A 15,851-nucleotide genomic window follows, 5' to 3' on the forward strand; every position below is an offset into this window, starting at 1 on the left:
TAATTCCAGACATGTGAGTGAGACCATCTTGGACTTCCAATCCCATTCAAGCCCCAGATGATTACAGCCTCACGAGCAATCCTCTATGACAGCAGCAGAAGAGCTGGTCAAATTAGCAATCCATAGATTCATGACAAATAAGTTGTCCTTGTTTTAAGTCAGTCCGTTTAGATGAATTTGATATGACAGTAATAACAGGTGCTACTTTCAACCTAATGACTGCATCAGTTTTGGAACTGTTACCCTAGGCATTTACCTCATGAATTAGGATGTAGAAAAAATAAGCAAGATGAAGTAAGCTTACATCACTTCTTTCAGTGAGATAAGTTCTTTGGTTAGAGAGAGAAAAGGATATTTGTTATTAATAAAACAATGACCAACAGCAAAGTGAAATATGACTTAATCACTGAGTTACTAGATCATCTAGCTACTTACTAAATGGTAAGAGAAAATTAACTTTGCATCCAAAATTATTTACCAGTAATTTTCAAAGTAGATTGTTCAAATAATCCAGAGCTAACTGGAATCCAATAATTATTCCGTTTTAGGATAGCCAGAGTCTGGGAACTCTGGTGTATTTTACTTTGTCAGAATTTAAAATTTAATTCTGAAATTATACCTTCTTTTATTCATTGTTCCCCAAGCATTTATTGGGGAAATAAATGGAGATATATATATATATATATATATATAAGATATATGTGAATTGAAAGTTACTCAGTCATGTCTGATTCTTTGCGACCCCATGGACTATGCAGTCTATGGAATTTTCCAGGCCAGAATACTGGAGTGGGTAGCCTTTCCCTTTTTGAGAGGATCTTCCCAACCCAGGGATCAAACCCAGGTCTCCTGCATTGCAGGCGTATTCTTTACCATCTGAGCCACAAGGAAAGCCCAATAATATATTAAGTATGCTATTTACCCCATTAAATTTTAATAAAGTGTTTTATCTATATAATATATATATACATATAGGCTTCCCTGATTGCTCAGCCGGTAAAGAATCCACCTGCAATGCAGGAGACCCCGGTTGGATTCCTGGATTGGAGAGTTCCCCTGGAGAAGGGATAGGCTACCCACTCCAGTATTCTTGGGCTTCCCTGGTGGCTCAGATGGTAAATAATCTGCCTGCAATACAGGAGACCTGGGTTTGATCCCTGGGTTGAGAAGATTCCCTGAAGGAGGGCATGGCAACCCACTCTAGTATTCTTGCCTGGGGAATTCCCATAGACAGAGTAGCATGGTGGGATATGGGGTCACAAAGAGTCGGACATGACTGAACAACTAAGTGTGCACGTGCACACACACACATATACATACATATATACATACATATATCCAGACAGGCACTGAGAATTTTGAATAATTAAGAAGTGAGCCTCACCTGGAAGAACTAACAGTATAATGGAGGGGAGAGATGCATGGTTACAATATATGAGGATGAGCTGTCCCTGGAAATGCTGAAGTGGGAACATACTTAATATACAGGATGAGCAATTACCTTGCAGATGGGTGGGAATGGAGGTTCATAAAGAGATTACCTAGGGGACGTTTTTGGGGAAAATAACAGAATTATTTTATTTTAATAACTTTATTGAGACATTATTCACATAGCATTAAAATTCACTCTATTAAAGTGAGCAATTTAAGTTGTTGTTTTTCGGTTGGTAAGTCATTTCTGGCCCTTTGCGACCCCATGGACTTCAGCATGCTAGGCTTCCCTGTCCTTCACTGTCTCCCAGAGTTTGCTCAAACTCATGTCTATTGAGTTGGTGATGTCATACAACTGTCTCATTCTCTGTCATACCCGTCTCCTCCTGCCCTTAATCTTTCCCAGCATTAGGGTCTTTTCTAATGAGTTATCAATCTTTCCAGTGAGTATTCAGGGTTGATTTCCTTTAGGATTCACTGGTTTGATCTCCTTGTTGTCCAAGGAATTCTCGAGTCTTCTCTAGCACCACAGCTGGAGAGCATCAGTTTTTCGGTGCTCAGACTTCTTTTTGGTCCAGCTCTCACTTCTGTATATGACTACTGGAAAGACCATACCTTTGACTATATGGACCATTGTCAGCAAGGTGATGTCTCTGCTCTTTAATACCCTGTCTGGGTTTATCGTAATTTTTCTTCCAAGGAGCAGGCATCTTTTAGTTTCACGGCTGCAGTCACCATTCACAGTGATTTTGGAGCCCAAAAAAATAGAATCTGCCACTGTTTCTGTTTTATCCCCATCTGTTCGCCATGAAGTGATGAGACCAGATGGTCAGTGGCTATTAGTATATTCAGAGTTGTACAGTCATCATTACTATCTAATTTTAGAACATTTTTGTTACCCCCTGCCCCAGGAAACCTTTGCCCATGAGTAGTTAACTCACCCATTCTTCCCTCAACCTTGAAGTCCTAAGCTGCCACCAATCTACTCTCTCTATATATATACACTTAGCTATTTGGGCATTTCATAGTAATGGGCTTTTGTGTCTTTTTTCACTTCGTGTAATGTTTTCAAGACTCATCCGTGTTGTAACATGTATCACTATTTCATTCATTTCTGTTGCCCAATGAGATGTTACTATATGGATATACAGCATTTTGTTTATCTATTCACCAGTTGATGGATGTTTTGGTTGTGACCACATTTTTTCTAATATGAATAACATTGCTATGAATGTTCATGTGTGAGTTTTTATGGGGACATATGCTTTCAGTTCTCTTAGGTATATACCTAGGAGTGGTTTTACTGGATCATATAGTAACTATGTTTAACATTTTTAGGGATTTCCAAATTGTTTTTCAAAGTCGATGCTTTATTTTAAGCATTCTAGCATTGGTTTATGAAGGTTCCAACTTCTTCACATCCTTGCTAATACTTGTTACTGCCTGAGAACAGAATTGTTTTGAATGAAAATATAAAGTCATTAAAATAAAAGAAATTCCAATTAGATAGTGTTATGCTCATTTAAGATAGTTCATATATATCATGTGATATTAGAACCTAAAGCTGAATGCCACTTTGTAGCTCTGTGTACAAAACAACTCTGTTGGAGTCTAATTATCTTATTAATGTGCACCAGGTGGTTAGGAAATGCTGGTTTTCTTTTATGTCTAATTGAGAGGTAAAGGGTGGTAGAATGATTATATGTATAGTGCTGTTGAAAGTTAAACTCATTTCTGACATGCAATTAAATATAATTGGAATAGAACAAATTGAATAACAAAATTATATTTGCAAAATAGAGTATGAAAAGATATTGAAAGTATGCTGTTCCCTAGGATATTTGAGTGGTGAGTTGGCATTAGAGCTTGAACCCCATATTTTTATGTACTCGGCATGGTTCCCACCTGCCCACACTTGCCTCCTCTACTTCCCTTCCTTGGCGCATCCAAGGAGTTCAGGAGACATTCCCTGCCAACACCCTGTGCCTGGGAAATCCCATGGACAGAGGAGCTTGGCAGGCTACAGTCTGTGTGGTGGCAAAAGAGTTGAAAAGGGCTTAGCTACTAAACAACAACAACAAATTATGGGTTGGTATTTTTGTTGATGTTGTTGTGTACTTTTATTCCTTTAATTTGAAATTTTTATCAAAGTAATAATTGTATACAATTTATAAGTCAAATAATATTTACGATGCTTATCACAAAAAAACCAACACTCTCAACTCCATTTCTCTCTACTCCTTGCCTGCTCTTCTAGCACCTCCCCACCTGTGATGGTCTCTTTCAGCTTCATTACCAGTGTTTTTCTGGTGCTCAGGTTCAGGTTTTTTTTACATAAGATTATTCTGATATTTCTGATGCTGCTGCTGCTGCTGCTAAGTCACTTCAGTTGTATCTGACTCTGTGTGACCCCATAGATAGCAGCCCACCAGACTCCTCTGTCTCTGGGATTCTCCAGGCAAGAATACTGGAGTGGGTTGCCATTTCCTTCTCCTTCTAGATATTTAGAATTTTTGGTTTTTATTTACTGTGGATGGTGAGGATACGGCCTCCAAATACCCTGTCATCCCAGTATATCAAGTGCTGTTAAAAGTACTTAGGTTCAGAGGATTTGGTTGATTGTAACATACAATTTCGGAGAAGGCAATGGCACCCCACTCCAGTACTCTTGCCTGGAAAATCCCATGGACGGAGGAGCCTGGTAGGCTGCAGTCCATGGGGTCTTGAAGAGTCGGGCATGACTGAGCGACTTCACTTTCACTTTTCACTCTCATACATTGGAGAAGGAAATGGCAACCCACTCCAGTGTTCTTGCTTGGAGAATCCCGGGGCGGGGGGAGCCTGGTGGGCTGCCGTCTATGGGGTTGCACAGAGTCGGACACGACTGAAGCGACTTAGCAGCAGCAACAGCAACATACAATTTAGAGGGTAATATTTTAGAAAACAGAAAGTTGAGTTTTCATAATACATTGCCAAGGAACTGTATAAAAAGCAAAATATTAGGGCCAGTAGGTGTTTATGTACATAATTTAACAGGATAACAATAATTTTGATCTAGCTACAGTATTGAAATAGCACATGAGAAAGTCTTCTTTTACTCTTCTCTTTCAGTAGACACTGGATGAGCTTTGTTGTTTTTAAACCCTAGTCAATTAGTCTTAATCACCAAACATTTATAGGAGCAGAGGTGAAAGTTCAACCCTACTGAAAACAGCCAAAGTACTATAGATAAACTGTTCTGAGACTCGTAGATTTGCATGAAAAATGTCGCAAGGGAAAAATTGTAATTGCCTCAGCATGAGAGAGAGAATATATTTTAAGATAATTGGAGATTGTCTTTTATGTGTTCTCTTTGGTTTAGTTTTGATTTCATGTACTTTAATTTGTTTCTATCTCTTAATTTTTTTTTTTTCTTAATATATTCCAAAGGATGTAAAACACTTCTGAGGATCTCGTTACTACTTGTGAAATTGCCTCTTTCTGTATCATTGGATATGATCTTTTTGGTCAGTCAGTCTCATAAGAGAAAAGTATCTTAGACCAGGCTCTTATATTTTAGCAATCTGATAACTCTAATGTACATTTTGTGGAAGTTCAGATCTACTCTAGCAATTTCCCTCAGGTGAATATTATAAATTTAGGGGATTTTGGTGGTTTTTTTCATGTTAGTTCTACAGGAATCATCTTTTTGCTTTTATTCATGTTTCATCATTCCAATGGGTAGAATTTACATTTTCATTTTTAACCTCACTAACATGCTGGTGATTAGCCATTGCCTTGACAAATATGAACAGAAGTGGTCTAATTGAAGATATTCCATGACTTGGTAAACACATTGGGTTACAAATTCAACTTTTCCTTCTCTTTGCAAAGGCACTGAGACGTGAGTTAAAGGAGAAAGAGTATTCTGTCCTGAATGCTATAGACCAAGCTCGAGTTTTCCTGGCTGATCAGCCAATTGAGGCCCCTGAAGAACCAAGAAGAAACCTACAATCAAAAACAGGTGAGACTGGTTTCTTTAGCATGTCATAAAAATACATATGAGGAGAACAAAACACCAAAATCGAGTAGAGAATTTTTTTGCAGCATTAAGTACTCGATGGACATGAGTTTGAGTGAACTCCAGGAGTTGGTGATGGACAGGGAGTCCTGGCGTGCTGTGATTCATGGGGTCGCAAAGAGTCGGACACGACTGAGCGACGGAACTGAACTGAGGACCTGATATTTTTAAATTCCTTACAGAATATCAGGGCCTAGTATTAAAATTTTTCTTCTAAGTATTACTTTAGTCAAATATGTCATTAATAAATATCTAGATTCTTAAATTAAAAAATGAAATGACTGTATATTCAGTATCATTATTTTAAAAGGGAATTAACTGAAAATTTAATTTATTAAAAAACATGCTGTAACTACAAATAATTTCTTTAAGAAATAAATAGTTGCATTTCTTACATTTAAACTATATGATAAATAATTATATATAGAAGAATGATATTTAGAATATGAGTAAACATATACATTATGTAAATATCTATAATGTTTTTTAACTTTTCTTTTTCAAGACTACAAATTTAAATAAGACACTGAAGTGCCTTTCTTTTATAAGCAGACCACAGAATTTATTTAATTTAGATGCTAACAACTTATGGAGAAGGCAGCGGTACCCCACTCCAGTACTCTTGCCTGGAAAATCCCATGGACAGAGGAGCCTGGTAGGCTGCAGTCCATGGGGTCCCTAGGAGTCAGACTGAGCGACTTTACTTTCACTTTTCACTTTCATGCTTTGGAGAAGGAAATGGCAACCCACTCCAGTATTCTTGCCTAGAGAATCCCAGGGACGGGGGAGACTGGTGGGCTGCCATCTATGGCATCGCACAGAGTTGGACACGACTGAAGTGACTTAACAGTAGCAGCAACAACTTATATTGTTTATGTACTTTGGCTTAAAACTGAAATGGTATCTACCTTACTAGCAACTAGTAATAAATTACATAGCAGATTTAAGAGATGAACTTAGGGGCCAACATATATCTTTATTTTGATTTTTCACTTTTGGCATAAAAGCATTCTGATGCATTTAAAAAAATAAACATGCCATTCAGAATATTTTCTCATCATTCACTTTCCATAGTAAAAGCAGACCTGAACAATTTCTCATATTGTGTCCAGAGGTGTAATTCATGAGCATTTATTACTTGTAAGGGATGTAGTGTTGGAAAATGCTTTGACTGTAGTTGGAACCAGATCAGACATTTGGAAAGTAGCCATTTTCCTTCTCAGCCTTTGTCAGGGAAGCTCTACTTCATTGGGAATAAATTTCCCATCAGGATCATACCACTTTTCTTGACCCTTTGGGGGAATGTGTTTGTGTGTGTGTATGTGTGTGTATGTATACATACAGAGACACACACAGCATGCTTATCGTCTCTTGCAGCTTTGCTTTACTCCTCTGTCCTGGCAGTATCACTGTTTTTCCAGTCAGCCTACCCAGGGACCTAAATCACTGTTGAGTCTCCACCTCTCACAGTCTGCAGATTGTTCATGATGGTTATTCTATCTTTGGAGGACTAGCCTTCTGGGTACTCTGTTATAAATGAAATTATGTGTGTATCATATACACACACGGACATAATGTATGCACACACACCATGCACACACCTACGTAGCAGGTGGTTGAGTGACTTGGATGCTGAGCACGCTTGGGTGTGGATTGGATGCTGAGCACACTCGGGTGTGGATTAAAGTGATTAGTTGGGATAGAACCATTGGAAGCAGCAGCCCAGCGTGAGGAGCAGAGCAGCTGTGTGTCAGGGAAAGTCAGCAGAGCTCAGGGAGAGGGGCAGGGGGTGGTGGAGGCGGTGGTCAGGGCCTGTGCCTGCACAGGAGGTATGAGTGAGGAGTTTGTGCGTGCTGTCTGGTGTAGATTACGGAGGCCCTGGGCAGTTGGACAGCACATTTTGGCTTAAATACAGCAAGAAGAAGGCGCTATTTTGCTTGTTTTTTTAAGCTTGGAAGAAAAATAAGAAGTTCGCTTGTCTTACTTTATCCAATTTAAAGTCAGCCTTAAATCTGCCTGCCTCATCTCCTTGTTTCCCCAATACTTTTCAGAGAATAGAGGAAAAACTGTGATAATCAGTTACTTCATAGCAGTAGAAAAGTGTTACATCACTTGAGTTTCACTTTGCGATCAATTTTCTTTCTCAGTGGTTAGTCAGTTTAAAGGGTAAAAACATACTGCTTTTTGAGCCCTTATATTGAGAATTTTTAAGGTCCATTTTCATGCACTGTATTTGGGAGGCAAGGAAAAAATGTCATGTTAGTGTAACTTTATGATATATTTTTTTTTTACAATTAGTCATTCCCATGCTTTCTCCTTTCCTGATATTATTTTGTATAATGTTGGCTGATTTTACCTGTTGTTAAAAGTAAATGAAAGAAAATTACCCATAATAGCTTTTATACTTTGTTGTTTACTGTGATTTATGAACCTCTGCTGTCAGAAACAGCGTGTTTGAACATTAGTTATCTTTTTGATGCTACTCAAAGTACTCAGTGTTAAAGGAAATAGAGCAGAGAGAACCTATATGATTTTTGGGGGGTTCCATTTAATGAGCATTTATTGAGTATGCTGTGTGTAATGTACCAAAGAACACACCAAGGTGAATCCGTTTCTTTACTTTTGAATAACTATTTCAGAAAATACTTCTCTCCATGATTTTTCTCTCCTGAAGCCTTTTCTCCTAGCTCCTTTTTTTCTATTATCAGTTACTATCTCATAGTGTCATGTGTATATGTGCATTTTATGATAGCTTATTGAGTTTCATTTTCTTACTGAGTAACACTGGATGAGTTGCTCTCAGGCAGCATTTAATAAATGTTGTTAAAAAAACAAGCAAACTAATTATTTCAACCAAATAATCAGTTGATGACAAAGAATCTTATCAGGTACACTCTGCTAAAAATTTTCTTTTTTCCCCCAGTTTTGTTGAGACATAATTTACATAATATTGTACAAGTTTAAGATATACAACATAATGATTTAATAATTGTATATATTGTTAAATGATCACCACATAAGACTAGGAACATCTAACATCTCACCTAGTTCCAACTTTTTCCCTTGTGATGAGAACTTTTACGATCTAGTCTCCTAACAACTTTCAAGTATGTATATTTTAAACACTAAAAATCACTGCTAACATTAATTTCCCTATTTCAGGTCCTTAGCATCTTTTGCTAGGACTGTTGCAATACTTTCTTTATTGGTATCTCTGCATCAAGGTAGATGCTACCATGATGTATTTAAAACACAGAGCTAGCATTTGCTACCCTGGTTTAAAACCTCTAGTAGGCTCTACAATAGGATCTGAACTCCTTTACCTGTCATGCAAAGCTGCACAGTGATTTGGCCTCATTTCCCTGGTGGCTCAGACAGTAAAGAATCTGCCTGCAATGCAAGGGGATCAGGTTTAATTCCTGGGTTGGGAAGGTCCCCTGGAGAAGGAAATGGCAACCCACTCCAGTATTCTTGCCTGGAGAATTCCATGGACAGAAGACCCTGGCAGACTATAGTCCTTGGGGTTGCAAAGAATTGGACTCAACTGAGTAACTCATACTTTCACTTCATTTTTCTATTTAGTAGCATCTCATGCCTCTCTCTGCTCCAAACTAATGTCATTTAACACCAACTTCTCATGATGGTCTGCAGGTAATGATTTCGTTGCCCATCCTATTTTTTTTCTGCCTATTGGTCTCTTCTGCCTGATCTCCAACTCCTCTTCCTTTGCCTACCCAGTCCTGGCTCATTCTATCCCACTCACTGAGGCTGTGTGTCACCCTGAACCCATTCCTCTCTAGCTCTTCTCCTTGCTCCCTGGTACCTGGTCCCCTCTCTGACTATATACTAATATCTGTGTCTGAAGCTCAGCCCTGCCCTTGCTTAGTGACCTCTCCCATTTGCTGAGAATCGGAAAGAGTGTGAGAAATTATCTGAGCAGCCAAGATAGTATTATGTTGAAAATATAGTGAAGATCATAGAAAAGCCACTCTCTCAGAGGTATTAACTCTTACTTTAGACACTGTTGTAACTTGTTTCCCTTGTTTTCCAGTGAATTATGGGTATGTAGCAAGATGGAAATGATACGGCAGGGGAAAGGGTGGCAGTGAGAAATGATGTCTGGCAGTCTGACAGCAATGAGGAGAAAGAAAATTATAAAAAGGATACATGAGAATTCTAAAATAAACCAGAGTAGTCTTTGGGGATTTTTACAATAAAAGAAAAGCTGAAGCAATGAACTGTGGTTTGTTTATTTTTGAAGATAGAATATAAATCAGTTAAGAGAAGGCATAGGAGTTTATGCTATATTTTAGTAAATTTCCTTCCAAAATGGCAACCATACAAAAATAGGGCTAAATGAATGAAATATAGCCATCTGGACCACTCAGCTTCCCAGAATTACTCATTCTGCCTATGAAAGGTTATTCAGTCAATATAATTTTTACCTGAACTAAAATTATCTGAATAATTATTAAAATTTAACAAAGTTCACAGCTTTGTCAAGTTTCCTTCTCTTGAGTGATAGGGAACTACTTAATTTAACTTGAATTGTATCATGTCAATGTATAATATTTCCTTTTAGTGAGGTTGAATTGAAAAGACCCTGATTCTGGGAAAGATTGAGTGCAGGAGGAGAAGGGGACGACAGAGGATGAGATAGTTGGATGGCATCACCGACTCAATGGACATGAGTTTGGGTAAACTCTGGGAGTTGGTGATGGACAGGGAGGCCTGGCATGCTGCAGTCCATGGGGTCACAAAGAGTTGGACACGACTGAGCAACTGAACTGAATTGTTTTTCATTTGATTTTAACCACCTGGTTTATCTGTTAAAAAGCAGGACAATGAAACAGCAAAAATTTCATCATCATTCATACTGGTCTTACTATGTGTACTCTTCAAACCACTTTTGTATTTGGCCTACTGAATTGAGCAGATTGTATAGCATGCCTTTTTTAAAAAAAATTAAGTTAAAACACAAAGGCCAAGAAAATACTGTGGTGCTGACCAAGGTCATCAGCTAATATGGAGTAGATCAAAGAACAGAACCAACCTTGTGTGTTGGTAACCTTCCTTAACCTTGGGTTTGGGGGCTTGTTTTCAACTCATCCCTTCATTCTCCTCTCCTTTCTCTTTCCCTCTGCTCATTGGCCACTGACCTCCTAGCTCTTTCTTGACTCTCAGTGTCTAGAGCCTCTTAAGCCTGTGCAAATGTTTCTTGGCTTCTTTCTTGTTCACCAACCTCCTTTGCGGTTCTCAGTCCCAGATTTGAACTCCTTTAAAAACCACACAGCTGCATAGTGAAAGTAGATGGGCAGCACAGCTGTGGGGCTTTAGCCCACTCCTGCCTCTACAGCTCTTGAGGTAGTCAGGGAATATGCATACCTTCTCACCTCTCCGTTATCTAGAGTTCAGGTTAAAAGTCAAAACTGCACAGGGAATTCGAGTCATGTCTTCATCCCCCTCTCCACCCCACACACAGATGCAGACAGGTGTGTATGCAGATGCAGGCATGCATGCACACACCCACCCCCACACACATATGTATTTTATGAGTTGAAGCTCTGGTAGCAATTATTAAACAGAACAATTAACATTTTAAAAGTACAGTTCACCTCTAAAAGTGTTCAGAAAATTATACAAATGATTGTCAATGTGGGTGTGGAAAAGCTATTTTCCTCTACTCAGGTTCTGATTTTAAGACACAAAAAGATTGCATTATTTTGCTCATAAATTTCCCTTTGAGTCTTCTTTAAAATTTATTCCTGTCAAGACATTACTATTACTACAACTATTATTTTACTGAAGGCTGTTTGAACATTGTTTCTTTTTCAGCCTGGTATTTCATTTAAATGATAGAAGAAAAAATAAAACATTATATAGTATATATAGTATACAGTCCATGGAATTCTCCAGGCCAGAATACTGGAGTGGGAAGCCGTTCCCTTCTCCAGGGGATCTTCCCAACTCACAGGTCGAACCCAGGTCTCCCACATTGCAGGCGGACTCTTTACCTTCTGAGCCACCAGGAATTCAAGGCTAATAAAAAACTTTTCAGACAAAAAGTACGTATGGGTTAGTGTTTTTCCTCTTTGACCTTTAACAATGGTGTGTATATTTAGTAATGTTTAATATTTTAACTCAGAATATGCTCTTTTCTTTTAATTATTAAATGCTTCATATTATTTTAGAAAGCCAATTAGGAGTATTTTTCACCTCTGTGAAATCTCATATATTTCGTGATATAACAAAGAAATAATAAATAATTTTTCAGTCCACTATGTCAGTCCATTTTGTGCCAGTATTAGCAAACTTGTACAAATAAAATTTCATGACCATTAAATGAGTGAAAAGGTGAAATTATCATAGAGTTTAGAAATAACTCTTATATTGATTCTCAGTATAACATAAGATCACATAAAAATGGTGGCAGTAATTATTTCCTTGCGCCTCATAAAATGAGACCAAGTTATACATAACCTAAGTAACGAGGCAGTAAAACTCATGGGTGTCTTTCCCCAGGGAATTTTTTGTTTTCCTAATAACCAGTTTATTAGTTAGAACCTCACTCATTGTAAGTGACAGACACCCAGCTTCTATAAGCATAGACACAGGGGGGAATTTATCAATATTAAACCCCATAACAAAATTACACTGAACACAAGGACACAGCTGGTCATAGGAACCAAGCACACAGCTGGCCCTTTCTACCTCTCTCCACAAGTTTTCATTTTCTTTGGTTTCCTATGACCTTGGAGAAGGAAATGGCAACCCACTCTAGTACTCTTGCCTGGAGAATCCCCTGGAGGGAGGAGCCTGGTAGGCTACAGTCCATGGGGTCACAAAAAGTTGGACATGACTGAGCGACTTCACTCCTATGACCTTGTACCTCACAATCACATATCAGGGAGGGAAAGCCCTTCTTTAGATCTAGCACATTTCAAGAGAAAGCAGCAACTGACTTAGCTTGAGTACCATGGAGCTTGGGGTCTTGTGGTATTGGCAGACCCCGCCCCCCAGCCTCCACTTTATAAGCATCATGTCAAATGGAAGAGGAATCACTGCCCAGAAAGGAAGGAAGAAGAGAAAAATGTTAGTCCACGTGAGTGTTCACCACAAACCAACATTTATCCTTGAATAAATTATAAACCCGCCAGGCACTGTTTCCTGAAATTCTCATATCAACTCTTTGAGGTATGAGTACTTTACCACCCATTTGACAGATGAGGAAACTGAGACTTTGTGTATCTGGATGGATACTGTCACATCTGAAATACCAACTCAGGCTTGTCACATCCCATGTTGGCCTTAACCATCATAGCAAACTATCTTAGCTATATTTGTCTACTTTTAAAAAATTAGTGCAACAGTTAAATTGCTTTTACCTTCATTCTTACTTTTCCTTTACTGAACTATTAGGCTGCTTAATAGAATGATGTACCAGTTCACTGATTTCCTAGCACCAAGGGAGAGGGTGTTTAGGCAATGTTAGACTTTGTCTTTTTAATTTTCATATAAAAACTTGAAGGATAAATAATTGCTTTCAGGTCAGTAGACCAAGGCAATAATTTAATTAGCTTCTTAAGTCCAAATTAGATTAGTAAAGTTGTCATGCATGAAAAAGCACAGAAACATATAATGTTACTTCCATTTTCAATGTTAACTCCAGAGCAGCAGTGTGATCCTTCCCATTTTAAAGTTCCGTAATGTATGGATGGTTGTACTGAATCCACTCTTCAACTTTCCTAAAATATAACAAACTAGTTGAGTAGCCCTATTGATTGGATAAAAACTAATGAATACCATCATAGTGAAATTCAATTTAAATCTATCAAATTCTTGATGAAGATTTATATGAGAACAAAGGTTAGTTTGATGGACATAGCATTTTAAATTAATTGTTTACCATCTGTTATGGTCTTTCATCACCATTATGGCCATACATAAATCACATGTGCCTCATAAAAAAAAGATGGCAATAATTTACATGTATGTATTTTATTGAAATTAACATCTGGGGTGTCACTCTCTGATTTAAACATAAAGACTAGGAGGAGACATTTTCAGTGTGGTGTGTTTTTTCCTTCCTGTTGTTGTTGCTGCTCATCTTGAAAGCTGGTGTCCTCAAGACTGAATTGGAGGCTTTACTATCTTTTGAAAAATGAAGTCCTAGCCAAGGAGTAAATTCTCCACTTTAAACTTCTCATTTTGACAGTACTTAAACTTAGGACATGCTTAACTTCTTTAGTGAGAAGCACTAGGCTTGAATAGAAAGCCTGGGACTTCTTTTGCAAGTTGATGGATCATTAGCTGCCATGTTCCTCAGGGAAGCAGCCTGGGGAGAGAGGGGCAGCAATGTGGCAACAAATGCAAGACTTCTAATCGAAGATTCCTGTCCTTTGATCTTAAAAATGATTTTTTTCCAAAACAAAGAAATATCATACATAGTGAAGTCACTCAGTCGTGTCCGACTCTTTGCGACCCCATAGACTGTAGCCTACCAGGCTTCTCCGTCCATGGGATTCTCCAGGCAAGAGTACTGGAGTGGGTTACCATTTCCTTCTCCAGGGGATCTTCCCGACCCAGGGATCAAACTTGGGTTTCCCTCATTGGAGGCAGACACTTTAACCTCTGAGCCACCAGGGAAGCCCAATACATACATCTTTTTATTTCCTTGGCCAGTACTTATTGAAAGCCCACCTTGTGCCAGGTAGTGTTCTAGATGCTGGGGAGACAGCAGTGAACAAAACACATCCTTGCCTTCCTGGAACATACAGTCCCAGCTTCTCTTCTCCCCCTCTCAGGACCACTCCCCTGTTTCCAGCGACCTGTTTACAGCTGTCTAGCACTCAAAACTGACTTGAATAAGTTATAAAATTGCCATTGGTATGAGGAAATTCAGGGAATATTCCATTTCAGAAAATTGCAAGCTGGGTCTCAAGTGTCTTAGCTCGATCTGTTCCAGGGCCATTCTGCTATTTCTCCCTTTTTCCTTGGCGGTTAACCTTCTTAATGGTCTCTTCATTTTTCATCCTTAACCCTATGCTAGGTTTATTTGCTTTGGCCCACTTTGAGAGAAGGGTAGCACATTAAAGTATCCAGACTCTAGCTCTGCCTTCATTGATTTCTGCTCTGAAGTGCTGTTTAATACCTCTCCACCGTGTGGTCTATGTTCCTATTCTCTCCATCCACCCCACCTCCACCCCTGACTCTCATTCATAGCTTGTATTTTGGTATTTGTAAAAGATTTTCCCTAAATCTCTTTACTGTAGAGTTTTGTGACCTAAATGTTTCTGTTCACTGTCTTCTTTCTCTTAAGGATTTGACAAATTCCTTGGCAGCAAGATGGATCCTTATCATGTTTATCATATACCTACTGAAAGACTTAGGCTATACATTATCAGGTTAACCTGCTCTGGGTATTGTCTTCCTGTTGTCATCCTTATAATGTATTAGATGAATATAATGAGAAATATTACAGTAATCAGATGATGGCACTTGATGGTGCACTTGTAATCTGGTTCCTAATGAATTGTTGTCACCAGTCATCATGCAGAAAAGGAAATGGGCAGGGTCGTCTTCAACACTGATCATTTCAGAGAGATTAAACTGATCTTAATCAGGTAATCAGAAACTTGGAGAAGAACGTATTTCTTCTTATTATCTTAATCAGAAACATCAGAAAAACAGAATGGGGATAAAGAGAGAGACAGAGTGAAGTCTGGTCTCTAGATATATGAGGAAGCTTTGTTTTTTTTCCTGTGAATTCTTGTTGGCTAATCAGCTTAGTTTGCTTATGTGAAAAATCTCTAGAGATAGCTAAACCTCCCAGATGTAGTAACAAAATCATTTTAAAAAAGAAAGAAGTTAACCTTTGCTGAAGCTTTTCTGTCAGGCATGTGTCAGTAGCCTTACAGTTACTAACTGAAGTTCGAAGAGGTAAGGAATATATCTATGCTACGAACACATAACTAGTTAGCATTGGATTGGCAGACAAACTAATTCGTCCTTGCACCAAATTGTCCATGGAGTGAAAAGGCTACTCTGGAGAATTTTTGTCCTCTACTTGTTTGTCTTAATATGTCCTCTTTATCTCTCGATGAAATATAAGAAGATTATAGATACATGCAAAAAATAAGCAAACAGTACAAATGAGATGAAATTACCATACTTTAAATAACTACATAAGCTTTATCCTTCTCTTTCACAGTAAAAAAAAGAAAAAAGTAACAATTAATGGAAATGCTTTAATGGGTTTAGGGTGAAGGAAGAAAAAATAAGTGGAAAGATTTCCATTTAAAATTATGAAGTTGAATATTCTCAATAAAGAGTAAGGTTGAAAATTCCATTCAGGAAATTG

General features: G+C 38.2%; 1 protein-coding gene across 1 annotated transcript in view; it reads left to right on the top strand.

Moving 5' to 3' along the window:
- The window catches only part of UTRN (utrophin), a 551,097-nt gene that overhangs the window by 415,339 nt on the left and 119,907 nt on the right, over positions 1 to 15,851 (top strand). The window contains exon 54 of the mRNA XM_068985316.1: positions 5,305 to 5,434. Within this exon, the coding sequence (XP_068841417.1) occupies positions 5,305 to 5,434 (130 nt within the window). The remainder of the gene's footprint in view (positions 1 to 5,304; positions 5,435 to 15,851) is intronic.

The sequence above is a fragment of the Capricornis sumatraensis genome, chromosome 13 (assembly GCF_032405125.1).
Source record: "Capricornis sumatraensis isolate serow.1 chromosome 13, serow.2, whole genome shotgun sequence".
In the NCBI taxonomy this organism is placed as follows: domain Eukaryota; kingdom Metazoa; phylum Chordata; class Mammalia; order Artiodactyla; family Bovidae; genus Capricornis; species Capricornis sumatraensis.